The sequence below is a fragment of the Pongo pygmaeus genome, chromosome 9 (assembly GCF_028885625.2).
Source record: "Pongo pygmaeus isolate AG05252 chromosome 9, NHGRI_mPonPyg2-v2.0_pri, whole genome shotgun sequence".
Taxonomy (NCBI): domain Eukaryota; kingdom Metazoa; phylum Chordata; class Mammalia; order Primates; family Hominidae; genus Pongo; species Pongo pygmaeus.
In genome coordinates, this window is record NC_072382.2 from 77456375 (window position 1) to 77482917 (window position 26543).

The 26543-nt window shown below is 34.9% G+C and overlaps 1 protein-coding gene across 32 annotated transcripts in view; it reads left to right on the forward strand.

The window, feature by feature from the left end:
• Positions 1 to 26543, forward strand: part of EMSY (EMSY transcriptional repressor, BRCA2 interacting) — a 107630-nt gene that overhangs the window by 66755 nt on the left and 14332 nt on the right. For 23 of the 32 annotated variants that reach the window (XM_063671239.1, XM_063671229.1, XM_063671232.1 and 20 more), the window contains 6 exons: positions 2211 to 2360; positions 4968 to 5138; positions 11962 to 12098; positions 15299 to 15472; positions 17114 to 17312; positions 24772 to 24936. In XM_063671239.1, the coding sequence (XP_063527309.1) occupies positions 2211 to 2360; positions 4968 to 5138; positions 11962 to 12098; positions 15299 to 15472; positions 17114 to 17312; positions 24772 to 24936 (996 nt within the window). The remainder of the gene's footprint in view (positions 1 to 2210; positions 2361 to 4967; positions 5139 to 11961; positions 12099 to 15298; positions 15473 to 17113; positions 17313 to 24771; positions 24937 to 26543) is intronic. The other 9 variants (XM_063671255.1, XM_063671254.1, XM_063671241.1 and 6 more) reach the window with 1 other exon arrangement.

Sequence of the window (26543 nt, forward strand, 5' to 3'; positions counted from 1 at the left end):
TTTTATCTGTGGAAATTTGTCTATTTACATTTTTTTCTCTTTTCTGGGGTCAATATTGATAAGTAATAATTTCCTAGAAAATTACCTATTTGATCCAGATTTTAAACTTATTTGCATATAATTGAGCAAAGTCATTTTATGATTATCTTAATTTTTTCTCTGTGTGGTTATTTCTTTAGAAACTCCTTTTTATATGTGCTTTAAGAATTACTTAATTCTGGCCGGATCTGGTGGCTCACACCTGTAATCCCTTTGGGAGGCCAAGTCCGGTGGGTCACGAGGTCAGGAGTTCAAAACCAGCCTGGCCAACATGGTGAAACCCTGTCTCTGCTAAAAATACAAAATAATTAGCTGGGCATGATGGCAGGCACCTGTAATCCCACCTACTCGGGAGGCTGAGGCAGGAGAATCACTTAAACCCAGGAGGTGGAGGTTGCAGTGAGCTGAGATTGCACCACTGTACTCCAGCCTGGAGACAGAGTGAGACTCCATCTCAAAATAATAATAATAATAATAATAATAATAATAATAATAATAATATAATAATAACTGTAATTCACTAATGAAATAAATACTAGAAATTATTCCCCCCACAAACCTCAGTGCTTAAGATTTATTATAATCAGAATCTTAAAATTTCCATAATAATTATTTACTGAATTTTTACTGTTCATTATGAACTTTACAGTTGTGATTTATTTAATCTTAACAACAGCCTTATGAGGTATATACTAATAGAATTATTTTATGGATGAGGACACTGAGTCACAGAGATTATGTAGCTTGTCTAATTATATACTTAGATGTCATAATTTTAACAACTTTGTTGGCTACAAGAAATTTAAAATTATTTAAGGCTGTTAAATAAATAGATCTGTTTGCTTCCTAATGTCTTAACCTAAATCACCATCTCAAAAAGTAATATAATTGTTAGTTGTCTATAACAACATATTTTAACTCACGAATTATTTCAGTGAAGATAGTAGTGGGGAAAGAGTGTTACCAAAAATTTCCTTCCTTAGCTACCAATTTAAATTTATAGTTGGCATAGGAAATTTTCTTTTAACCCTTTTCTCATTTACCCTGAGAATACTTGCTGGTGGTGCTTGCAGCTGTAGCATTTACCCCAAGATAACTTTGCCGGGAAATATCTTGCTTTGATTATTATTTTTGCATTGCTCTAGTATATTGACTTTGGAAACAAAAGACATTATTCTATTTATAGCATTCTGTTTTTAGTAGTGGTATTTCCGTTTACAAAGTATAGTAATTCTCAATTGCTGAAAATGTCAAATCCTAGAAGCTAGCATTCCTATGTGTGATGTTAACATAGTTCTCAAAAACAGTTTTTATATTTTATTTTCACATTGAAAATCACTCAGATTTGTTTCAGCCTCAAAGAGTATGTTTATATAAAATTAAATGAATGCAGGCAGCAAGCTACACTTCTTTTTTTCTAAATGGGAAAAGGGTTAAAAGAATGTTTATGTTTGGAAAGTCAATGTAACAATTATGGCATTATAAAGAAAAATTTAGAAAATGTAAAAAAAAAAACAAAAACCATAACATCACTACCCTAGCACTTTAATTTTATTTTTGCCTGTCACCTTCAAGTTCTTGTCCACACACATTTTTTTGTGTAGGTAGAATAATAATGTATCTTTTTTTGTATCCTGTATTTGACAAAGTGAGTTATTAAAAATTATTTTAAAAGAAGGCAGTTAAAAAATTCAAACAAAAAATGTTCTTTGTCTTTATATTTTTCAACAGCTTTTATGTAAGTTTAAGGAGTTGTGCGAATATTTTGGTGAAGTTGGGGATACATAAAAGCACATTACCTTTTGTTTCTGACCTCTTATGCTAGTCCTTTCATCCTAAGTATTTGTATGGAAAGGATTATTTGCCTGTAAAGTCAAGTCCAGTGGATAATTTGGTTTGAAAGCTCTTATATAACACAACCATAGACAAAATATTTGTTTTTCTTTATGAACTTTGTTAATGCAATGTTTTAGTTGCATTTCTGAAATGAGAAATAAACTAAGAAAAATAGGAATTTGAGGAATAAAAGTTTAGAGTTTCATCAGTATTAAAAAAAACTTCTCTTTAGACAAGACTGAGTAAATGTGTGTGACTACTGCCCTCTTGGGTTGGTATAAGGGACATGTATTTAAAAATAATTTGTGCTGAGATTTATCTTTCTTCTTTCAAAGGTGTTAAAATCATCACACAACAGGTTCAACCAAGTAAAATCTTACCCAAACCAGTGACAGCAACTCTACCCACCAGTAGCAATTCCCCTATTATGGTGGTTAGCAGTAATGGTGCAATTATGACAACTAAACTGGTAACCACTCCTACTGGTAAGTTCTCTTGAGCATCAGTTCATTTATTCATCATACATTCATCAAAGAGTTTCTCTGTACCAGCAATATGCTTGACACTTGGGATATAGAGATTAATGGGACAGTTTTTTTTCAGAGAGGCCTTTCTTGATTCTCACACCCCTACTGCCCTGACGTTAACTTTCTTTTGTTATTCTTTCTAATGATCCCTTGTTTCTTTCCTTTATAGCACTTCCCATAATTTCTTACGTATCTAGTTGTATATTGATTTGTTTGATATTGTTCCTTTTATTGGACCATAAGCTCTATGAGGGTAAGGGACCATATCCTTTTTATTTACCACATATATAGAGCTAGTCTGTAAGTAGGTGCTCAGTCAGGATTTGCTAAATGAGTTAAAACAGTCCCAACCCACAAGGATTTCACTCTGATGAAGTTGAGAAGAGTATATGTTACATTACAGTTTAGTAAGCGTTACTGAGACTGAGGAAAGCACAGAGTGGTATTGTGCCCTGATAGGCAAGCAACCAGCATATGCTGGAGGAGGTGACAGTGTTGAACATTTTGGATAGTAACACTATCTAAAATGTGACCTTGAGCAGATTACTTAATCTCTCTAAATCTTTTTCTTTGTTTATTTGTTTTTGGTTTTTTCCTTGTTTATTTAAATGGGATAATAATACCTATGCCATAACATTATTATAAGTACTAAATGAAATCAAGTATGTAGAAAGTCCCCAGCATAGTGCTCAATAGTTGTCACTATTAATATTATAATTAGCCATTACCGTTATTTTAAATGTATGACTCTTTAACCAAACTTTTTGAGGATGGCTAGCATTTAGATGACAGAATTTAAATAGTGTAAAATGATACCTGTCTCAAGCTTATAAACTGTCATTTATTGGCCAGTGTGTAAAGGTCTTTACAAACATTGCACTTCCTCTCCTTTAGGCTTTATTATCTCCATTTTCAGCAACTTGCCCAAGGTCACGTAGCCAAAAAGAGGCAGAACTGGGGATTGAACCAGTTTGACTCCAAAACCTATGCTTTCTTTTGTTTTTTAAATTGCAGTAAAATATATATAACATGAAATTTACCATTTTCAAATATATAGTTCATTGGCATTAAGTACATTCACATTGTTATATAACCATCAACACCATCTATCTCCAAAACTTTTTCATCTTCCGAAACTGAAACTCTGTGCTCATTTAACAATAATGCTTCATTTCCCCACTTTCTCCAGTCCCTGGCATCACCATTCTACTTTCTGTCTCTATGCAAAGCCTGTGCTTTTAAACACTATTATTCTTTAGTATTTTTATCATACTTCCCCTAAACTTTTCTAAATAGATAACAGTGTTATGCATATATGATTCTTCATGTTATGGAAAAGTAGTGAAGAATAATATTTTGTCTATTTACGTGTCTGTGTTATAATAAGCGTTTCTTTTTTTAACAAAAACTTAATTTGAAATTTTTTCAGATGTAATTTGCCAAATTCAAACTATGTATCCATATAGCGTATTTACTTTGCACTAGTTTTGTGGGTTTTTTTTTTTTTCATTCAGATGTATGCTTATAACCAATTTAAACTAATTCTACTTTTATTGTTCCTCCCGTTCTCCCTTTTTGGGGGATGGTTGTATTTTTCAAAGGTGAATAACTTGGTAAAAGCATTTTTTTGGGGGGGAGGAGGCGAGTATTGAAAATGGTTATCAAAGTGGTCCGTGAATTTGATTATCATGAAAGATTTCTTCAAGTGAAGATGATGTTATCTTAGTCATATTTTTTTCATTCTCCCTAAGGCTATTGATGCTTAATTTAGGAATAGCCTTTCTGAGTTACTGGATTTGTAAGAAACCACAACAGACTCATGTAGTTAGCTTTTAATTCCTGTTTGGAGAAAAGAAAAAAGTGTTAGAAATAGTGGGGAAGGGTATAAAATCTTTTGAGACACATGAAGAAAAATAGTCTAACAGGTCTAAAGTTGAGGAAATAGGTAAATAGAGAAAATTTTAGGCTAAAGAGAAATATTCCTGGCAACTCTACTAGGCAGCTTTAACTTTAATCTTTACTAAAATGATAGAATAACCAACCCTTTAAAAGGTGGACGTATATTTAGAGGGTAGCAGAGTACAAAGCAATGAAAGTTTGTAAAACTTTAGACAAACAATACTGCCTTATTTGCTCAATGCCAACATTGGGTTTGGCACTAAGACAGTATAAAACAGATGCAGAGACCTTAAAATCTATGACAGAAATATCTAAAATACTCTGGCAGGAAAGATGATTAAATTTGTTTCTTTTGGCATAAAACTAGTAGAAGAAGGGTAGTGGAAGAAGGGAACAGAGTTAACTCTACTTTTTCTTTGGTTAGTAATTTGATGCAACACATCACAAAATTTTATGTGTAAAATTAATTTAAATTGACTTGGCTGTAGTACTTGCTATATGTGTTGAAAACTGGCTGTAAAATTATAAATTAATGTCTTGACACCTTGAAATTCCATTTTCAAGTTATAGCAATGTAGATTATATTGAATTACAGTTAAATTGTATTAATTATCATTCTTCTGTAAGCAATGACAAGTTTTTCTTTTGGCTTTTCCCTTTCTATAGGCACACAAGCAACCTATACCCGGCCAACAGTGAGCCCATCCATTGGTCGGATGGCTGCAACCCCTGGAGCTGCAACCTATGTGAAAACTACGAGTGGTAGCATCATTACAGTAGTACCCAAATCATTAGCTACCTTGGGGGGCAAGATAATTAGCAGTAATATAGTTTCTGGTAGGTATATCTGAAATATGTTAAAGGTATAGGTGGCCTTCATTGAGAGAAAAAAAAAACTTACTTCATTGAAGGATTATATTTGATCTCAATTTTTACTTAGAAATCTAAAGCTTTGTTTTAGTCCTTATGTTTCATGATTAAGTAAAGTTTTTAGTTTTAATATTCAATATTCACATATAAAGCTTTTGATAGTTTTAAAATGGAAAGAATCTTTAGTTGCTTTTAGTCAGAGTGGAAAGATTATAGTTTAAATTTGCATAGAGATTTTTCATTTGCAAAGTATCCTCCTATTTGTCAACCTATTCAGACCCCATAACAACTCTTGAGGTGGTTGCTATTGTGCTGAATTTACAAATGAAGATAGATTTGGGTTTAGAGAGATCAAATTGACCTGTCCAAGACCAATTAGAGTTAGAAAGTGGAAGAACTCTTATTTGTTCTGAATATGTTTTAGGGAACATATCTCATAATTTCAATTACTGATGTCACTTTAGTTTATTAAAAATAAAAATATTTGAATACTTTATTTGCCTTTTGCCATTTATATTAACTTTGCTTTTCAGAAATATTTTACTTTAATAGTGAAAGCCAACCATCTGCCTATTTATTGGTATATTGAAACCATACCTGGTTTTTATTGGCTCATTAATCTCTGTAGTTCTTGGGTTGTGGACCCTAATGTGGAATGTTAAAATGGCATCTGTTTTCATCGATTATTATTTTTAATTAAAATGATGTAAATAATCTCTGATTAAGCAAGACTGTAGACTTTAATTGTCTACCATTTTTGTAGACAAGTCATATTTTGTATGCCCCAGGTGAGTTGTTCTAACATTTTAAAGTCAAGGGATTGAAGTTCCTGGTAGTAATTTGATGTTGCTGATAACTCAGGGAGTTAAAAAAAAGCAAAGCAGAGCGTGATATTGGCATAAAGTGTTATGTTTAAAGCTGTTAATTTTGGCTCTACTTTTAAGTGTAAGTGAGAAAATCCAATGTTTGCCAGACTGAGGAGGGTGAAACCAGTAGGGAAAGAATCATCGTACTCCAGCTTTTAAGAGGATACTTTAAATAACAGTTAAAACTTAAATTGTAATTTATTACTTGACAATATCTTTACATAGCATAAAGCACTTACTCAATTAAACATTTGTCAAAAAGGGATCTTGTATTTCATTGGTAGGTAGTTTTTTATGACCTTAAGGATTTTTCTTTACTTATACATGAATTTATAGTTTCATATAGCTTGAAGGAATGTTTAGATGTCGTGAGTCCTCTATTTTCAGACCTAATTCATAATGTAGCTGCTTTGTACCTGGTTAGAGCAGTACAAGCAAGCACATTTTCCTAAAAGCAGAGATGTCATTTGAAATTTATATATCTTATACATGTATAATGTGTTATCCATCTTTGTATTGAATTATAAAACCATTCATGGTTAGCTGCTACTTCAAGTGCATGAGTGTACGTGAGTAGAGACTTTTCCAGCACTATAGGATATACTTGGCATACAGTTTAAACAACTTTATTCATTGTGTGGTGCTCATTATGTCTCTATCTCTCCTTCACTGACACTTCTATTCCAAAGAACTTCTCTTCTTCTGGTTGCTCTAAACTGATCCTTGTGTTACATCTCACTATTCTTTATAAAGACAATTTTCTTATTTTATAATATTATTGTTGATCCATGATACTGGGATTATAGGTTAGTTTTAAAATCTTTTATTGCCTATTTATAGTAAACTGATAAGCCTGGTTGAATGAATTTACACAGTTTTCTGTCTTCATCCATGAGCAGATGCTTTTCCTAGGGTCCCATCTTCCCCAAACAAAAAAGAAGTACTTTCCTTTTTTTTTTTTTTTTTAAGACAGAGTCTCACTCTGTTGCCCAGGCTAGGATGCAGTGGCATGATTGGCTCGTTACAGCATCAGCCTCCTGGGCTCAAGCAATCCTGACACCTCAGCCTTCCAGGTAGCTAAGACTACAGGCTCACACCACCATGCTTGGCTAATTTTTGTATTTTTTCTAGAGACAGAGTTTTGCCATGTTACCCAGGCTGGTCTCAAACTCCTGAGCTCAAGCAATCTGCCCACCTTGGCTACCCAAAGTGCTGGGATTCCAGGCATGAGCCACCGTGCCTGGCTCTTTTCTTAAAATACACTCAAACATCTAGCTATAAGACTAGAAGGCTTTAAAAAAGGTACTTTCCCTCTCATGGTGGGGGAATTTGGAAACTACAGCAAGGTTCAAAGAAAATTAAAAACCTTTGATTTTTACTATTCATAGGACTGTGTTAAAATTTAGGTATATTTCTTTTTATTCATTTTTCTATTCATTTGTTTGTATAAAGTGTTTGTGTGTGTGCGTGCGTGTATATATATATATATTTTTTTTTTTAATTGGGATCTAATATAGTCAGATTTTATCCGTGTTTCCTATAGTAATGTTATTTTCCCATGCTAGTAAATGTAGTTTGACAACCCCCCTCATATTTAACCATTTTCTTATTGTAGCAAGTTTTAGGTTGCTTATAGGCTGTCTTGTGTGTGTGTGTGTGTGTGTGTGTGTGTGTGTGTGTCTATGTCATTATAAATAATTCTATGACGAACATTATTATACATAAATTATTTTGTGGAATTCTTACTTCCTCTGTATAAATATCCTAGAATGCAAGTTAATGCTTCCAAAGTACTTTCTAGAAAGATCACTTTGTTCTTTTTATTAGAACAAGCAATTAAATGGAAGCCATGACTATCTTTATAGTTGATTCATATCTTTTTTTTTTTTCTTTTTTGAGACGGAGTCCTGCTGTGTCACCTAGGCTGGAATGTAGTGGTGTGATCTCTGCTCACTGCTACCCCCATCTCCCAGGTTCAAGCAATTCTCCTGCCTCAGCCTCCTGAGTAGCTGGGATTACAGGCGCCTGCTACCACGCTCGGCTAATTTTTTTATTTTTAATAGAGACGGGGTTTCACCATGTTGGCCAGGATGATCTCAAACTCCTGACCTCAGGTGATCCACCTGCCTCGGGCTCCCAAAGTGCTGGTATTATAGGCGTCAGTTACTGCGCCCGGCCAATTCATATTTTATAGGGTCAAATATTTATTTACATGTGTATACGTTAGATTATCAGATTTGTAAGTTTTTTTGTGAGCTTTGTTGAGGGTTAGATGAATAATTATATTGGATTCTTCAGAGTTGAACTCACTACCTTGATTCTGAGGACATTATGAGAACCTGTGACAATAGCAAAACTTTAATTCTCCTAATCTTTAGTACAGTGTCCAGGAAGGGAACTATTGTTTTTGCACTTTTTCATCCGTTCATTCTTTGAGCAAAGCAACATAAAACATTACCTAAGAGACCAAGATTGTCAGGTGATTTTAGAATCTATAAATAGAATAGTAAAATCTGAGCCAATAAATTTGTGTTCTTCTTTAAGCCTACCTATTATAATGCCCAAACTTTTACAGGGATCGTTTTAAAAAATAAGAATGCCTGGAATGCATCAATATCATAGTTCATTATTATCTAAATGGGATATACAGTTATTTGTACCCATTATATCTCAATTGTTTTATAAGTGAAGATTATATAGGTGGGTCCTTCTGATATGCTATGAGCCAGATACTCTGCTGTGTGTTGTGATACAGAGGAATATATATATGAGTTTTATTATCTGCCCTAAAAAATGCTAAACAAGTGAACTTGTATAATTTTGCTGTAACATGGGAACAGCAGTCTACTGTGAAAGCATAGAGGGTGACTTTTTTTTAATGCGTAATACTTCTTCAATGTAATGTATTTATCCCCGATACAGAAACATGTTCACTAGAATTTCAGAAATTTATAATTGATCATTCTATCAATTATAAATTATATTCTATTTTAATATAATGTTAGACTTGCTTTTCCTTATGCTATTCCTTTTTCTTCTATTTTCTGACATTTGCCCCCCCACCACATTTTGTTAAACTTGTGGACTTGGTTTGCAACTATCATATAAATTGAAAAACCTCTGTAATGGAAGGGATTAGACATTTTAGTAGGTAAAAATATTCATTTGTTAAGCAAGTTTTGTCAAAAAGTGATCCTTGTACTTTGGTATAAAGTCAAAAGCATAGTAAATCATGTCAAAAGAGGTCTGTATGAAACCATGTCAAAAAAGATCTATAGAGTTAATCACATGTGAGGGATTAAAGTTAATTAAGAGTTAAAGTTAGTATAAGTGAATCATGGGCAGCTTGGTTTTTGAAGTTCTTAACAGCTGACTATTCAGAGACTACAAATAAATGGAAAAACAGTTGTGAAGCTAGTTCATAGATTAAAATGCTCTTTTATGTAACCTCAGAGCATGTTACCTTGGGCTAATGAGACATATAATGGCAAATATATTATAAAGACATTTTTTGTAGCAGTGTTGCCAAAATTAACATATAACTAGAATATTCTTGTTCTTAGTGTAACTTTGTTTATAAAACTTAAGTAAGGAATATTAAGGTTTTCCAGTGGAAAATAATAAAATTGTGTTTAATTATTTTTTTGAAGACATATTGCTCATGTTTTTACTAAGTAATAATTCTGTGCTTAGTCATTTGATAAATGACATGTAGACCTATAGAAGAACTTGACATGCCTCTTTTCATAAGCAGAGGAAATTACAGGAGCAAAAGTAGCATTGGAATTTATATGCTCAAAGACCAATGTGGAAACCAGCACATTAAAGGAGAGGCATATGTTAATTAATTCTAAAAATTAAGGTCTGACAAAGCCTGGAAAGCTAGGCAGGGGAGTTTGGGCTTTGTGTAGTAGGTAACGGGAAGCCATAATGAAGAAGTTACTTCTTAGATCAAAGTTTATGGTGTGTACTCTGGAGTACATGCTAATTAGATCAAAATGGTAGATTAAGGGACAGATTATGTATTAATAGGATTTTGAAACATGAGGGAAAGTTAGAACTGGGAACGAAATGGGAAATTAGGGAATTTAACCAGTTGACATGTTCCAGGTTCTTGGCATGATAAATTTAGTTTTTTAAGGATGTAAGTGTCATCCACTGTGCTAAGCACTGAGGAATCATAAGAAGGTACAGTGTGGAGATTAAGGGGCTTTCATCTTGTTGAGAGGTATAGGGAGTTAAGATGAGGAAACAGGCCAAGCCTGGTGGCTCATGCCTGTAATTCCAATGATTTGGGAGGCTGAAGCAGGAGGATCCCTTGAGGCCAGGAGTTCAAGACCAACCTGGGTAATGTAGTAAGACCCCATCTCTACCAAAAAATACAGAAATTAGCCAGGCATGGTGGCACATACCTGTAGTCCTAGGTACCTAAGAGGCTGAGATGGGAGGATTGTGTGAGCCCGGGAGTTGAAGCCTGCAGTAGATATGATCATGCCTCTGCACTCCAGCCTGGTAACAGAGTGAGACCCTGTCTCTCTTAAAAAAAAAAAAAAAGTCCAGGCACAGTGGCTCACACCTATAGTTCCAACACTTTGTGAAGCTGAGGCAGGAGGATCACTTGAACCTAGGAGTTTGAGATCAGCCAGCAGCCAGGGCAACATAGTGAGACCTTATTTCTACAAAAAATCAAAAAGTAAGGTGGGAGGACCACTTGAGCTCAGAAGGTCAAGGCTGCAATGAGCCGTGGTTGCTCCACTCCACTCCCGTCTGGGTGACAGAGCAAGACCTTGCCTTAAAAAAAATAAATAAATAAAAATCAAATTTTTTGAAAAAGAGAAGAAAACAAGGAATAAATCAAAGATTTGCGCCAGAATTTACATCTGAAGGTTGGAAGGTAGATTTGATAGGTAGAAGAGAAGCCAATTATGGAAGGGTGTGTGGGAGAGGGCAAAGTAATACTGTGTTTGGATCAGTAGGTATAGACCTATTAGATAGATCTTAATAATTGACAATATAAGTTTATATATGCAAAGTAGAGTTTTATCCTCAGACTCTCCAGAGTGCTGCAGATTACAAAAGCATACATTGAATCTATGACTTGTTTTGTATATTGTTTACTTTGTCTGTTTTTTTTTTTTTTTTTTGAGATTGAGTCTTGCTCTGTAGCCCAGGATGGAGTACAGTGGTGCAATCTCAGCTCACTGCAACCTCCACCTCCTGGGTTCAAGCAATTCTTCTGCCTCAGCCTCCCAAGTAGCTGGGATTACAGGCGCCTGCCGCCACCCCCAGCTAATTTTTTTGTATTTTTAGTAGAGATAGAGTTTCACCATGTTGGACAGGCTGATCTTGAACTCCTGACCTCTGGTGATCTGCCTGCCTTGGCCTCTCAAAATGCTGGGATTATGAGCGTGAGCCACCACGCCTGGCCTACTTTGTCTTTTTTAATCACAGAAAAATACATGGCTTATTTCTTTTCATAAATTTTTTCTAGAGCCTAGTGTTATGTAAATTTAAGTATTTACTTCATGTTCTTTTTTGAAGGATTTTCCCATCACTTCAATCACAGATATAATATTGGGTTTGGGGGAAATACATGTCATGGAATAGAGATTGTGATTTGTTTCTTTTAACTAGTCAGATAAAGAATGTTGATGGTAAAACTGATGTTTTTAGATTCTGAGTTTTGTGTATAGGTTCTCAGATTCTAAAAAGATGACTGCTTTAAGCGTAAATTCTTAATATTCTCTCATTCTGGTATGACTTATAACTTACTATTCCAAGCCTTCATTTTCATCGTCTTGACAGCTTTCATGTCATCTAGGAATGACATTTACTATATGTACTAATTGTGTATAATATAAACAAAAATAACCAAGTATCTCTAGTCCTTAACTCAGGCCTCCTTTTCTTCCCCCTTTTCTAAGGAACGACTACCAAAATCACTACAATCCCAATGACTTCCAAGCCCAACGTGATTGTTGTACAAAAGACTACAGGAAAAGGAACGACCATTCAAGGCCTCCCGGGCAAAAATGTTGTCACAACGTTGCTAAATGCTGGAGTAAGTAAGAGCTTCAACTGCAGACTTAGCAATTCACAGAGGATTTAAAGACCAGCTTTATAAATATTTGCACAAGGACTAGAGAACCCCACAATAGCCAGATGGCTTGGTTTACCACTGCTGGGATATAATAACTGTTAAAGCACCACCATCTGATGCCATTTTTCACAGTAATTTCTAAAGCATGTTGCTCATACTTGCTCATAGCTAGGTTGCTTGTGACCATGATTTAGATGCTTAGCTTTGTCCAGATAGAGAATTCCATTGGCTTAACTGTAGGGGGACTTCTGTTGGAGCACTGTTTTATTCCTGCTTATGGTCAATAGATACTGACTTTGTATTTGGCTTAGGGTGGGCAAAGAGAAATATGTGGGATTAAGACTAAATTAATTGATGGGGATTTGTTACTTTCTTTTTTTTTTTTTTTTTTTCATTTTTACCTCTTTGAGCTATTAAAAAATAAAATCAGACTGGGTGTGGTGGCACATGCCTGTAATCCCAGCTGGTTGGGAGGCTGAGGTGGGAGAATTGCTTTAGCCCGGGAGTTCAAGACCAGCCTTGGCAACAAAGCAAGACCCCCACCTCTACCAAAATTTATTTTAAAAATTAACCAGGTGTGGTAGCATGCACCTGTAGTCCCAACTACTTGGGAGGCTAAAGTGGGAGGATCACATGAGCCCAGGAGTTTGAGGCTGCTATGAGCCATGATCATGCCACTGCACTCCAGACTGGGCAACAGAGTGAGACCTTGCCTCAAAAAAAAAAAAAAAATCAAATAAATAACAGATTCATTTATAGTTCTGAAGGCAGTTGGTAGGAGGTTTGGAGTTAGACAAACCAGGGCTTTGTTTCTCCATATTGTAGTTGTTTGACCTTGGGTGACATATTCAACCTCTCTCATTCTTAATTTCCTCATTTGTACATTGGGATTGATGATCTTTACCAGTGAGGTTGTTTAGTAACTGGTAGCTATTGTGAAAGTGCTTAGAATAGTGCCTGGCACATAAGAAGTCCTCAATCATTGATTTTCTTCTTCTTGTTATTCTTGGTACTTACCTGTTTAGGCTTGTTAGTGTCCCTACCTTGCCTAACTTCACTAGAACATGGATTGCTATACTTCACTTAAGTAGATCTCATAAAAGCTTCATTGGTAGGGGTCCAGCATTAGATTTTTTCAATGTGTGGGGAAACAGATTGCTCCTAGCCTGAATTTACATAGTAAGCCAAAAGTAAAGCCAGGATTAGAATTCAGATTTTCAGAACCCTTTGTAATGTGGTTTGCAGTTTCAGAGAACTTGATATGTAAGAGGGGATGATTTGTATTCTAGGCCCTGTGGTTCACAAAGATCCAAGAGTCATGTATGATTCATAGCTGTTAGATATCTCTGATAACAACCGTTTGACACAGGCAGCTCTAGTAAAACAAGCAAATCAACGTATAAGACCGTTTTCTGGGCTGGGTGTGGAGGCTTATGCCTGTAATCCCAGCAATTTGGGAAGGCAAGGCATGCGGATCACTTGAGCCCAGGAGTTTGAGACCAGCCTGAGCAACATGGTGAAACTCCATATCTACAAAATTACAAAAATTAGCATGGAGGTGTGCACCTGTAGTCCCAGCTACTTGGGAGGCTGAGGTGTAGGATCACTTGAGCCTGGGAGGCAGAGGTTGCAGTGAGCTGAGATCTTGCCACTGTACTCTAGCCTGGGTGACAGAGCAAGACTCTGCCCCTGCCACCCCCGCCAAAGACCACATAGGCACAATCACCTCTACTCACCACTTGCTCACCTATGCATGCCCACAACACACATCAGAAGAGCTTTTTTGAAAAACAGGCTGCTAGTTGGTTTTGTTTGGCTTGAGTGGGTCATCATACTTGGACAGGGTCCATCGAGCTATTTAATAGATAGGTGTGGTCACTTGCAAACTAGTGGCTCTTGGCAAATGAACTAGAGCTCTTTCCAGAGATGGTGCTGTGAAGAGTATGCATGTGTTGAAATAAGTAATAACACCATTGGCAGATGCTTCATGTTTCCCTTAAGTAATTACAGCAGATAGTTAAACTTGTGATTTTTGTAATTATATTTAGCTCTGAATTCACAATGATTGCTTTTTAGCCAGCTCACCCGGGTACTTTGTTTTTACTGGCTGCTAAGTTTAGATGGGCACACGTTTAGATGATGCTGGCTAAAAATTAAGAAAAACTGATGAGGTGAAAATTCTCAAATCTTTTCATTTCCACCTTAAGTTTATGGATTTTAATTTTAAAAATTTTAATAATTTAGTAAAGTCACTGTATTTAAACTTAATTTAGTTAAGTTCATGTAAAAAGATGTTGATTTCATGAGTGACCAGAAAATGGTACTTAAGAATGAAGTAGATGAAAGTATAGAAAATGATGAAAAGTTAATGGATATAAGCTATCTAGTTAATAGACTAAAAGGATATTAGTAATATATGAATAGTAAAACATAGGAAGCACTCTGAGTTTTCCCTTCCTTTTTTTCTATATGTAACCTTATATATTATTAACAATATATAACATTATTTCCTCATGGCATATGTTCATCAAATTTTTCCTATATATAACCTTAGAAAGAATGTTAATACCTCTGCTGATTTTGCTTGCCCATACTTTTTCATGTAGACATTCTACTATATATCCTTATAATTTCATATATGTAGAACTTAGGGGATTTATTTTATGTGTGTACATTTAGCTACTGGTATATGTAGGAATCTGTATAAATAGGAAATTTGTGTAATTTCCTAATTACACAAATACTTATTTCAGATAAATTAGAAAATAAATATGTATGTGGGGGATAAGACTTATAATCCCAATTCTTAGAGACAAGCATTAGCAGTGTACTATACCTTCTTCCAGAATTTTTTGACTATTATAATATATGTATTCCATTAATGGGATAGTGTAATAAGTATTTTTGCATGTGGTAATTTTTTAAAACTTACTCATCAGAGAATAATTAGTTCCTTCTTTGGGTAGAAAGTTGGTCAGATGACTTTCTAGATCATTTCAACGAAGTCTAGGATTTTTGATTTCCTGGAAACATTATACTTTGTTACATAATCTACAGCCCTTTTTTCATCATCCTGGTAAAACCTTACTGATTTTTCAGTGAGAGGACTTTATCATTTATATGCATGTAAATCTCTTATATAATCATTCACTTCAATTTAGGGAGAAAAGACTATTCAGACAGTGCCAACAGGAGCAAAGCCAGCTATCCTCACTGCTACAAGACCCATCACCAAAATGATTGTAACACAGCCAAAAGGAATAGGTTCTACAGTTCAACCAGCAGCTAAAATCATCCCAACAAAAATTGTTTATGGGCAGCAAGGGAAAACGCAGGTATGCTATAAGATGATGATTTTTCTTGGCTGTTAAATATTTTCAATTTTTAAAATTCCCGGGTAGAAATTTGAAGGAAAAGATCAGCAATCTTTAAGAAATCAGATTGTTAAAAGTTATGTTTGAACATGTTAATTATTCACGTATTGTCAAAACTTCATTTATCTTTTCAGTACTTTCTTAAAGATATCTAAATGTGTATGTCGTGCTATCAGCAAAGATTATGGGGAAATAATTACCTGGGAATACAATTTGCTGAAGGTGTATTTTGTGATTTGAGGGGGGTGGTTGAGGGAGGATCATAGTCATTCAGAATCACTCAAAGAAAAATATTTACTTTTTATAAGCTACCATTGCCTTCAAAAGCATTTTATTTACTTATAAAAGTAGCTTTGCTTGAATCCTTGAACAATAGATAAGCTAGAGTTGTATTTATTTTTTAATCAATAGAAGATAAGGGAACTTTTCTGAAAATTTGCCTCGGAATTTGAGGCTCAGGATCTAATCATATGTTGCTAGGCTACTGTTTATTTTGTAGGTATTTTGCTTTTCTGAGAATATTGAGGGAAGCACTATTAGTTTTGGTTGAGAAATGCCATCCTAGAATTTTTGTAAGAGGTATTGATTTACCTATAAATTACTAATTTACTTTTAGAATCTGTTCTCTCAGAATTATAGCCAAATACTTTACGTATCTAAAAAAAAAAAAATAAGCTTTGTGACAAGTCCAAATTGCCTATGGAGTTTAATTGTAATAATTTCATTTGCTTCATCTAAAGTATGGTATAAACCATGTTTTCCTTTTTAACTCTTGGAAATGGGTAACTTAATAGAGTCTGAGAAATTTTAGAATCTTATGTGTGGTAGAAACAAAAATAATTATGAGTTAATAGTTTTTATTCCATGGACCCAATTGAAGTTAACTCCTAGAGTTCAGATTTTGAAATAGAATGGCCCAGTTTGAAAATTTTCTCCCATTTCACTTGTTTCACTGTCTGTTTTTGACTTTTGCCAGGAGTTGATCCAACACATGTTCCATGTTACTTCTGATAGTTGTCAAATCAATATTCATCTGGGGTTTCTTCAAAGATTAGGTCCCAAGCAAGTTTTACTTTTTGCAGGAGTGTCAATTAGGAATTTGATTTAGTTTCTAATAAAAAAAAAGAAAAAAAAAAACTTGAAGAACACTCGCTCAAACAGATTAGGGTTTTATTTTTATTATATTAATAAAAGTTCAGAGGGAGGAAGTCCTGGACTGATATTGCAGCACAAAAATTCCACTGGGAATCTAGACTCCTTGTGTCTTTTTGTTCTGCCATCCTCAGCTTGTGGATATCATTTTACTATATGGTCTACAGATTATAAAATGACTCCTGAAGTCGTAGGCAAACAGGCACAAAGGTTCTTGTCAGAATCCTGGCTATTGCGGTCTGGCATGTACCACTTAAAACATTGTATATGGCTTTCACTGTGATTTGTCTGTAGATTGAATTACGCTTTGATGAGCAATGCTGTGCCTAAAAAGTATAACATACGGAATATTTTCCATACCAGGAAAATATTAGTTTATGACCTAGAAGTTTAGCATTTTTAAATCGTTTTCTAAAATTTTATCTCAGTATATTTCTGCTTTTCTCCTAGGTTCTTATTAAACCCAAACCAGTGACTTTTCAAGCGACAGTTGTTAGTGAACAAACAAGACAGCTAGTAACAGAAACATTGCAGCAGGCATCCAGGGTAGCAGAGGCTGGTAATTCATCTATTCAGGAAGGAAAAGAAGAGCCACAGAATTATACAGATAGTAGTTCCTCTTCTACAGAGTCCTCCCAGAGTTCCCAAGGTAAGATCTATTTTACTTCTGATTTATGTAAGTACTACTGACATAGTGCTCAAGTTCTAAAATAGAGGTTGCTTCTACGCATTTCACAACAAATTTGTATGCTCTATCAATTCTTTTCCTTTATTTTTTTTGTTGTTTGATGTTAAATCGGTGAGCTGAAATTTTATTTTTGGTAAAGGTTACCATTCTTTCCTGCATGGAATATGTTCATCAAATAATTAACTTTAGATGACGAATCTGTCAGGTAGGTAATATTAAACTGGATAGAGTTATGATTCCCAGATGGTAATTTTCATATTCTTCCTCTCTGGTTTGGGTAAGTAGGAGAAAAAGTATGTAAAGAAGTGAATATATATTTTGAAATGGTTGTTGCTATACCCTGAGAAAGAATCAAGGTGGTCAGAGGTAGACTGTAAGTGGGCTGTAAGTAGGGTGACTATACATTCCAATTTGCATGAGACAAGTCCTAGTTTATGTTATTCTGGCACAATTATTAAAGTACTCCCTTTCACTCTGAAAAGTATCCCAGATAATCATATGGTTGTCCTAATTATATGGAAGGAATGATGAAGCTAGATTCTACAGCAGAAAACTCTTTGTCCTCGGTGCTGTTTGAATTATGTTACTCTTCTACGAAATCTCTTGAAATAAACTCATGATCATAAGCTTTGAGACCTTCTACAAATCTAGTACTCATGTCTCTCAGTTATCTTAACTGCCCTTATCGTTGGGTGGTACATTTATGTCTGTGCTTATGTGCTCTGATGCATCTAAGCAAAGCTGTTTATCTTCCCTTGTTCTTTCCACACTCTCTCCATTCCCTCTCTCGGCCTTCCCATTATCCTCTCTGGAGTGCTTTCTTAGCAACTTCACTTTTCTTATACACAGTCTTCATATTGTGCAAACACTAGTATTTTAACTCTTTGGTGGAGTCTTCCCAGATTAGTCTTACATGGTTCACATTGCTGATTAGTCCATTAATTCAATTTGACAATTATTTATTAGTTTATACTACATACTAAGCATTATGCTAGACCCTACAGAAGAGTACAATATAGTTCTTGCCCTCCAGGAGCATAAAATCTAAATCTAGAATAGGGGATTTAAAAAATACACATGCAACTCTAGTATAAGAATTTTATTAGTAAACAAAAAAATGCCAAAGACTGAAAGTTGACACTCCAGTGAGGAGAGGAGAGGATAAGAAAGCATTCAAAATGTTCTTTGAAAATTCATCAGTTAAAAATAAATGAAAATGTTGATTTTTAACAAACATAATATGTCCCTCATTATAGAGAGTGGGTAGTTTCCTTCAGCATATTATCAGTGATAGTAATATTTTCTGAATCCGTTTGCTAAGATGGACTTTATCATTCTGTATTAACTATGAGTCAATTATCTGCTGATTACACTTGGTTGATGCTTATTCTCCAATCATTTCTTTTGGTCTGCAGTTTCTTGAGCAATACTGGCCTTTTTTGCACTCGAGATATACAAGATATATTTTCAAAGAGGGCAGATAAAATGTTTAGTATGAGTTGGTGCAAAAAGGGGACATGAACAGTAGAAGTCTGTATATACATAATCCCAGGTTATCCTTTGAAATTGTTAGTCCTTTCCTAAGAGAGCTGTAAACCAATTAGTACTTCCCGAACATGCCATTTCATTAGTTGAATCTTTAGGGTTTTGTTTTTTTTTTTTTTTTTTTTTTTTGGAGATGGAGTTTCACTCTTGTTGCCCAGACTAGAGTGCAGTGGTGCGATCTTGGCTCACTGCAACCTCCGTCTCCTGGGTTCAAGCGATTCTCCTGCCTCAGCCTCCTGAGTAGCCAGTATTACAAGCACGCGCCACCATGCCCAGCTGATTTTTTGTATTTTTAGTAGCGACAGGGTTTCATCATGTTGGCCAGGCTGGTCTTGAACTCCTGACCTCAAGTAATCCACCCGCCTCGGCCTCCCAGAGTGCTGGGATTATAGGCGTGAGCCACTGCATCCGGCTGAATCTTCAGTTTTTATTCTAAGAATGGGACATAAGTTTGCATCTTCTGTTTTTATTCTATTAGGTTGGTGCAAAAGCAGTTGCCATTACTTTTAATGGCAAAACTGCAATTACTTTTGCACCAACCTAATATATCTTTCATTGTATATTACTTTTTAAAATATTCTATAACAGAAAATTTCACAATTTAGAATAGGCATAGTTGACTATAAGGCAGATTTTTATAATCTGTTTGCCCCTCCCCTTATCGCCTTGTATAGCTATTTACTACATTCTTACAAAGACTAGGTCTGGGAATATATATGCTGTGATTTAAAGAGAAAGGGATTAAGATGTTGGTTAGTCTCAGGTCATGCTGATTTTCAAAGTATATGAGAATATTCCTACTTATTAGGAATGTAAGTACTACATAGTTTATTTTTCTGTTACATTGTTACATTCTGTTACATTGTTGCTTTTGTAGTTTTTAGCCAATTTTTTCTTTTTAAAGTAACCTTTTCTTTTGACATAATTTCAAAATTACAGAACAGTTGCAAGGATAGTAAAAAGGACTCCTGTGTATACTCTTTACCTAGATTCACTACTTATTTACATTTTGCCCCATTTGCTTTGTTGTTGATTCTTTGCCCCCCTTCTGCTGTGTGTGTGTATATTTTTAAAATTTCTTAACCATGTGAGAGTAAGTTGAGCTAACATGTTTCTTATATTTACTTACATTTGTAGGCCTATATTTCTTAAGGATTCTTCTCTTTATGACTAAGATACAATTATCAAAGTCAAGAAATTTAATGTTATAATAATTATCTAATTTACAATCCATATCCAAATATTGTTAATTAGCTAATAATGTTCTTTATGGTTTTCACCTGTCCTCAATAAAATTCAGGTCGACACATTGCATTTAGCTGCATTTAACTGTCGTGGTTTTTTAATTCTCTTTAACCTGGAATAGGTCCTCAGCCTTTCTTTGTATTTCTTGACTTTAATATTTGAAGAGTGTAGGTCAGTTACTTTGTAGAATATTCTTCAGTTTGGTTTTGTCTGATGTTTCCTCATGATTAGATTCATCAGGAATTCCATAGATAGGATGTTATATCCTCAGTTTTATCAGGAGAAACATGATGTCAGTTTGTCCCAGCATAGATGATGTTAACATTGATCACTTGGTTAAGATGATGTCTTCTAGTTTTCTCCACTATGAAGTTAACATGTTTCCCTTTCAGATTAATTGTAATTTGTAGGAAGGTACATGATATAAATATCATGTTCCTCATCAAACACTTATCCAGTAGTTTTAGCATCCATAGATGATTTTCCGAAGTTCATTATTCTTTGCACATTTAATAGTTGGCATTCTACTCTAAGGAAAAATCAATCTTTTCTTGACTTCAGGTCCTTTTTCTGGTGACTTCTGCTACACAAGTCCTGGAATAAGGACAACGTATGCCAAGAGAATGCCTTGATTCCACTTGTGGTTTCTGAACTTCACCTGCTGTCCTCCACCCCCAAGGAAGAGAAATTTTTATTTCTCAACTGTCTCCTTATAGGCTAGAATATCATCACCCTATTTTGAGACTTTCCTTGATCACCCTGAGAGGATTCATTCTTCTGTGTTAGGCTTCCAATATTGCTTTGTACATCAGCTCTTTTAACACTGACCATTTTATTTTGTATATTGTGTTTGTTTGTATGTTATAATTATTTTCTTTTCCACTAGGCTACTAGCTTCTCAAGCTTAAAGATCATATTCATCTTCATACATATCTGGCATTTATCCAAATAGTTCAGTTAGGACTGAGAAGGTACTCAGTAAAAGTTTCACTGAATGAACAAATAGCAGAGCAGCAACCATAATAACTGTGGCATTGGGTTAAGCTGCAGCCTTATAAACTTATTTTTGTTGCCTGAGTCCAAAATGTTTTTTTTTTTTTTTTCTGGAGTTCCCCCTAACCTTGTGAGTGGGCCTTTTAAGTAGTAAGTAGTATACACCTAGTTATGGATAGATAGCTAGGTGACCAAACCTAATGGATTAAGGCCATCCTCGCCTAGGTCACTTACTGAAGATCAGGTCATATGTCATATCGTTCCTGTGCTTTTCTTCCTAAATGAGCTTTTTCCCCTTTCTCATTTGGGAATGGGGTAGCCTAGAACATATTTGGGAATGGGTTCCAGATTTTTTTTTAAACACGTATTAAAGATTATTTATATTATGCTTTGTTTCCAAAAGGTTTTAAGGTGGATTAAAATATAAGATTATATTAAGTGAAATGGGAGAAAACAAGGAGACAAAACCAAGGGCAGAGATTTATAATGGAATAAGGCATGAGTCAAATACAAAAATGTATCTTGTAAAGACATTGCTTTGAGTAAGTCATAACTCAGTTTCTAGAATGATTTCTTTCTGAAGTTTCATGATCTCAGTACGTCAAGGTGAGGGTGGGGAATAAATCCAGGTTGAGCAGAAACATACTTATTGCAGAACTTTCAGAGCAATTATGTGCTAATATGTATATGAAAGATTAAGAGTGGAAGATACAATATAAAATGTTCCCCAACTTTTTTGACCATGGAACCCTTTTTTTGCAGAACATCTTGAGGAACAAATGTTCTCTGGAACATTTTGGACCTTGCTGTCTAGGCAATTAAATACTGTGAAGTCCTTGAGCTTTATGACAGTGCTTCAGAGGGAAGGTATATATTATATCGTAAAAGGGATATAGATACTTAGGTTTAGTTTAGAAGCAATGATTTAGATGTGTAAGGTATTTAGAATCACTTTGTATGAGCAATAGTTGGTGGAGACAGGATTTATCATGAAGAAGAGAAGATGGGGGTGGGTTGGGTTGGTGGGGACATAGGAGCTTTTGTCAGTTATCTTCAGGACTGTAATGTGGAAGAAGGAAAAGAATTGGTCTTTGTGGATACAGGAACAGACCTAGAAGCGCTAAGTAGAAGTCACAAGACCTATTTCTACTCAATATGAAAAAACTTTCTGATTGTCATAACTGTGCAGAGTTGTAAGGAAACTGTCTTAGAAAGTAGTGAGTACTTTGGTGCTGGAGTTCTCAGACCCATGGGAATATTGTGAAGATTATAGTATAAGATTGATGGCAGCATTAAACAAACTTTAAGATCCCTTCTAATGGAGAAGTCTTAAGATTCTATGAAAGTATGATCTAGGCCATTTATAATAGAGACATAGGAGATATTCTTCCATAGAGATGTCTGAGTCTGCCTTTGAGTATAATGTTAAAGTGTATATCTCTAGTATCTAACATGTAGTAGGTATCCAATAAATACTTGTTCAGTGCAGAAAGACTTGTTCTGAGGGACAGGCTGCCATCTGCAAGAGACGCAGGAAGTTTAGATGAACACACACTGCATAAGCACATGTTACTGGTGCAAGCTCCTGATTTCCTAGTCACTGCATTCCGTGACTTGATAGACAGTAGCTTCATTTAGGTCTAAGCATAAGCCAAAAGTAGGAGAGAGAATCATTTAAAGATGGGTTTTCACATAGGTTCACATACTCATCTTGTCTCACAGGGTTGCTACAGTGATACTTATGATGGTCAGCTGCTCTTTCTGAGTATAGACAGAAAGAGATGTAGCAATCTCTCTAGTACCTACAAGGTGATGTTGTTTGGGATAATGGTCTTTGATAGATGCTCTCCTATGGAAATTTGTTTTCCCTTTTTCCTATCTCTTTCTACCTTATGTCTATAAACAGAATCCCTGCCTTTTTCTGGATATTCAGTGTGTCTTGCAGGGTTGGGTTGCAAAGTCATTCTTTGCCTATATCATTATGAAAATTTCTTAAGTTTGAGAGCTTAAGTTATATAAAAGGAATGGTTTCATAATATAATCAATTCTCTTAAGTTTAAAGTCTACATATCTACTGAAAATGAATAAAAGCTGCTCTATGCTTCACATAGCATTTGGTATTGTAGGATAGCATCCAGTCTTCTGTATTTCTGGCGAAGTTTAATGGAAAATTATATATCTTTAGTGTGGCATATATTCTACCTGGTGTTTTGGGGAGGAAAATATAGTTTGTTTGTGGTAATTAAAAATTCTAGATCTATCGTATATTGATTTTGTTTTTTTCAGGAAGACTGTTTTGTTGGAAGAGTTGTTCCCCTTGCCCCAACATTTTTCAACAACTTTGTGGCTTTAAAAAAATATAAGGTTCATAGAGGGTTAAACGTTTATTATGTTTATTCTTGTTTTGGGGGCTACTTGAATTCTTTTCGTTCTTCTGTGATGCTTTCACTGACCATCCCAATTCAAAGCAGCCTCTTACTTTCTATTTGTCTTGTTTGCCCTAATCATTTGATATTTGCCCCAAGCTACAAAGCCATATATCTTTATTTGATGTTTCCCCCATTATAATCTGAATTTAGAAGAAGGAATCATGCCTTTATATCCTCCACAATTTCCTCTATGGTGTCTTGGACAAAGGAGTTTAGGAAGTTTGTAATAGTCTAGTCCAACTTGCTTATTTTATAGGTGGAAAACTAAAAAAAAACTTGTTGCTTGATTTGATGCACATTTATTATTTATATGTGTACCTGTATAGCATGAATATAATAAGCCTTGGATTAGGGCTGTAATTTATTTTGAAACTAACAAAGGGTCTTAGAATTGAGAACTTCCAAGCTACAATAGCAACAATAATAACATTTCTATTGGCCTTCATAGTTTATGAAGCTCATTTCCATGTATCATTTCATTGCATACTCAGAAATCCTGTGAGGAAGAGAGGTAATTTTATTCCCATTTTAGAGCTAGTGAAACTAAGACCCAAAGAATCAACTTGCTAATAATTGATGTAGTTAGGGCTATAATCCACGACTTTGAGCTCCAGATGTTACACTTGTCCTGTTATATCGTGCTGGTTCTAGGTCATCTGTCTTTTCTTGCTGGAGTGAACAGGATTTCCTTCAGTAATTCAGCTATCCAATAAGTGTTGACAGAATGCTCAGGCTGTAATAGAACACATATTTTCAGGTGCATTGGAGAAAATAAGACTCCTACAGTATTTTGTTCTTACTATACACAAACATGCACTCACCTACACATATGCGTATCTATTTATAATAGCATTTATCACATTGAATTGTAATTTGTCTTTTTACATGTCCGTCTCCCCAACCAGACTATGTGCTTCTTGAGCATCCTCTGATTATTCTATGAGCTCCTTTATATCTTCAATGCCATATCTAGATTCTGGCACATGAATGTCCAGTTTGTTGTGAAATCAATGAATGAGTGAATGAATAAGTGAATTCAGAAGTGAAAGACATTATGCCTTCTAGGGGCTTATAGTCTTCTTGGGGAGATAAAGCATGAAGTTTACAATAAATAGAAAGATAAGCAAACAGACAAAAAAATTGTTTTTTTTTTTTTTAAGAGAAACTTTGTTTATAGGGTTTGTTTTTTTTTAACTAATATAAAACAGATTCCCAGCCTGTAGTTCATGTAATTGCTTCCCGGCGTCAGGATTGGTCAGAACATGAGATTGCAATGGAGACTAGCCCTACCATAATTTATCAGGATGTATCCAGTGAATCACAATCAGCTACTTCAACAATCAAAGCTCTGTTAGAACTCCAACAGACAACAGGTATGAATTCACATGCTCAATTGAATGAAGCATGTTTTCTCTAGAGACGGGTTGTGCTAAAATACTACCACTGTTATTATTATTACTATTATTTTTATTATTATTACTATTATTACTATTACTATTATTATTATTATTGCTATTATTTGAGCACATTTCCCCCCTCTGGACTTGTCTATAATCATTGGTACAGTCTGGTTTACTTGTTAGTTCAGTAAGATGTGCACAGGAATATTGAAGTACAGATGCACTATCTGTAGAAAAGAGAAAAAAAATTGACAGCTCTGTCTTCTTTGTCTTTTGCTTAAAATGGACAGTCCTATTGTTCCTTAGCACTAGAAAGGAGTAGTTCTATCACTTCTAAGCACAAGGCTAGATACAGTACAGTTGCCAATTGCATTGAAGAATAGCAGGAGGCAGATTGAAGGGCCTTGCCATCCTCCTTGATGTTGGTAGAGCACAAAACACCTTTAGTGGCCCTGGCTAACATTCTGATTTGTTTGAATTTTATCTTCAGACTTATTTCTTTGAATAGTATAGGTTAGCCACTTGAGCTGTCATGCAAAGTTGTCCTCATATAATTAGATCCTATAAGTATTTCTAATTACTAAATATCTTTGATAAACTCTAGAACAAACCTGTGGAAGTTATACTGACTTTTCCTTTATAATATGTCAAAGATTTTCAGAGTATTTAAATGACCTTAGCAATTATGTCATCCAAACCTTTCATTTTATGGATAAGTAAACTGAGATCTAGAGAGGTTATCCAGTTGATTAGTGGCAGAGTGAGACTCATCTTTTGGTTCCTAGTTCAATGTCCTCTCTACTTGTAGGGTGACTTTTGTATTTGTTGTTGTTGTTGTTGTTGTTGTTTTACTTATTTTGTTTAATTGTTTTGATTTTTGTCAGGTTATGTACTCAGTGGGTATGAACATTCAGTGGACTTAGTTACTGGTTACCGTTTATTGTAACTTCCACCTTGTTTGATCCAAAGATTACTAGCATTTAATGTAAGTCTTTGGTTAACCCTTCTGTCGGTGTTATTTTTGACCTTAGGGATTTCTTCGGTTCTTTGTCGTTGACATGCTGAGCCATTTCTCTTAATGCCTTATAGAGATGGGGACTTTGAATGCATAGATTTTGTAGAAAAGTTGATAACAAGGTAAACAAGGTAGAAAGTGAATCTATTAATGGAAATCATTCTTGATTCCAGACTGTTATATCAGACATTTTTCTAGAAACAGAGAAGCCATTTTTTTCTAACAATGAAAATTTGTATTCTTTAAAAGTTGTTGAAGACATTGTAACATTCCTTTGGAGATATCTTGAAGTTTTAATAGCTCAAATTAAACTGGTCACTGTGTTGTGCTATTCTGGGTAGATGTGTCCTAGAGCAAATCATGTTATGTACTGCTTATTCACCCTTTGTTTTTAGGTTGATGAACTCAAGACCACAGGGAATACCTTGAAGAAGGGTATAGGAAATACCTTAAGGAGAGTGTACAAGATAAAAATTCAGTTGTTTGGCTTAGAGATAAAAAGGAGATGATTTTTATGTTATTGTATGTGGGTCCTTCTTACTAGGCTGCTGAGTATGGTTATGCA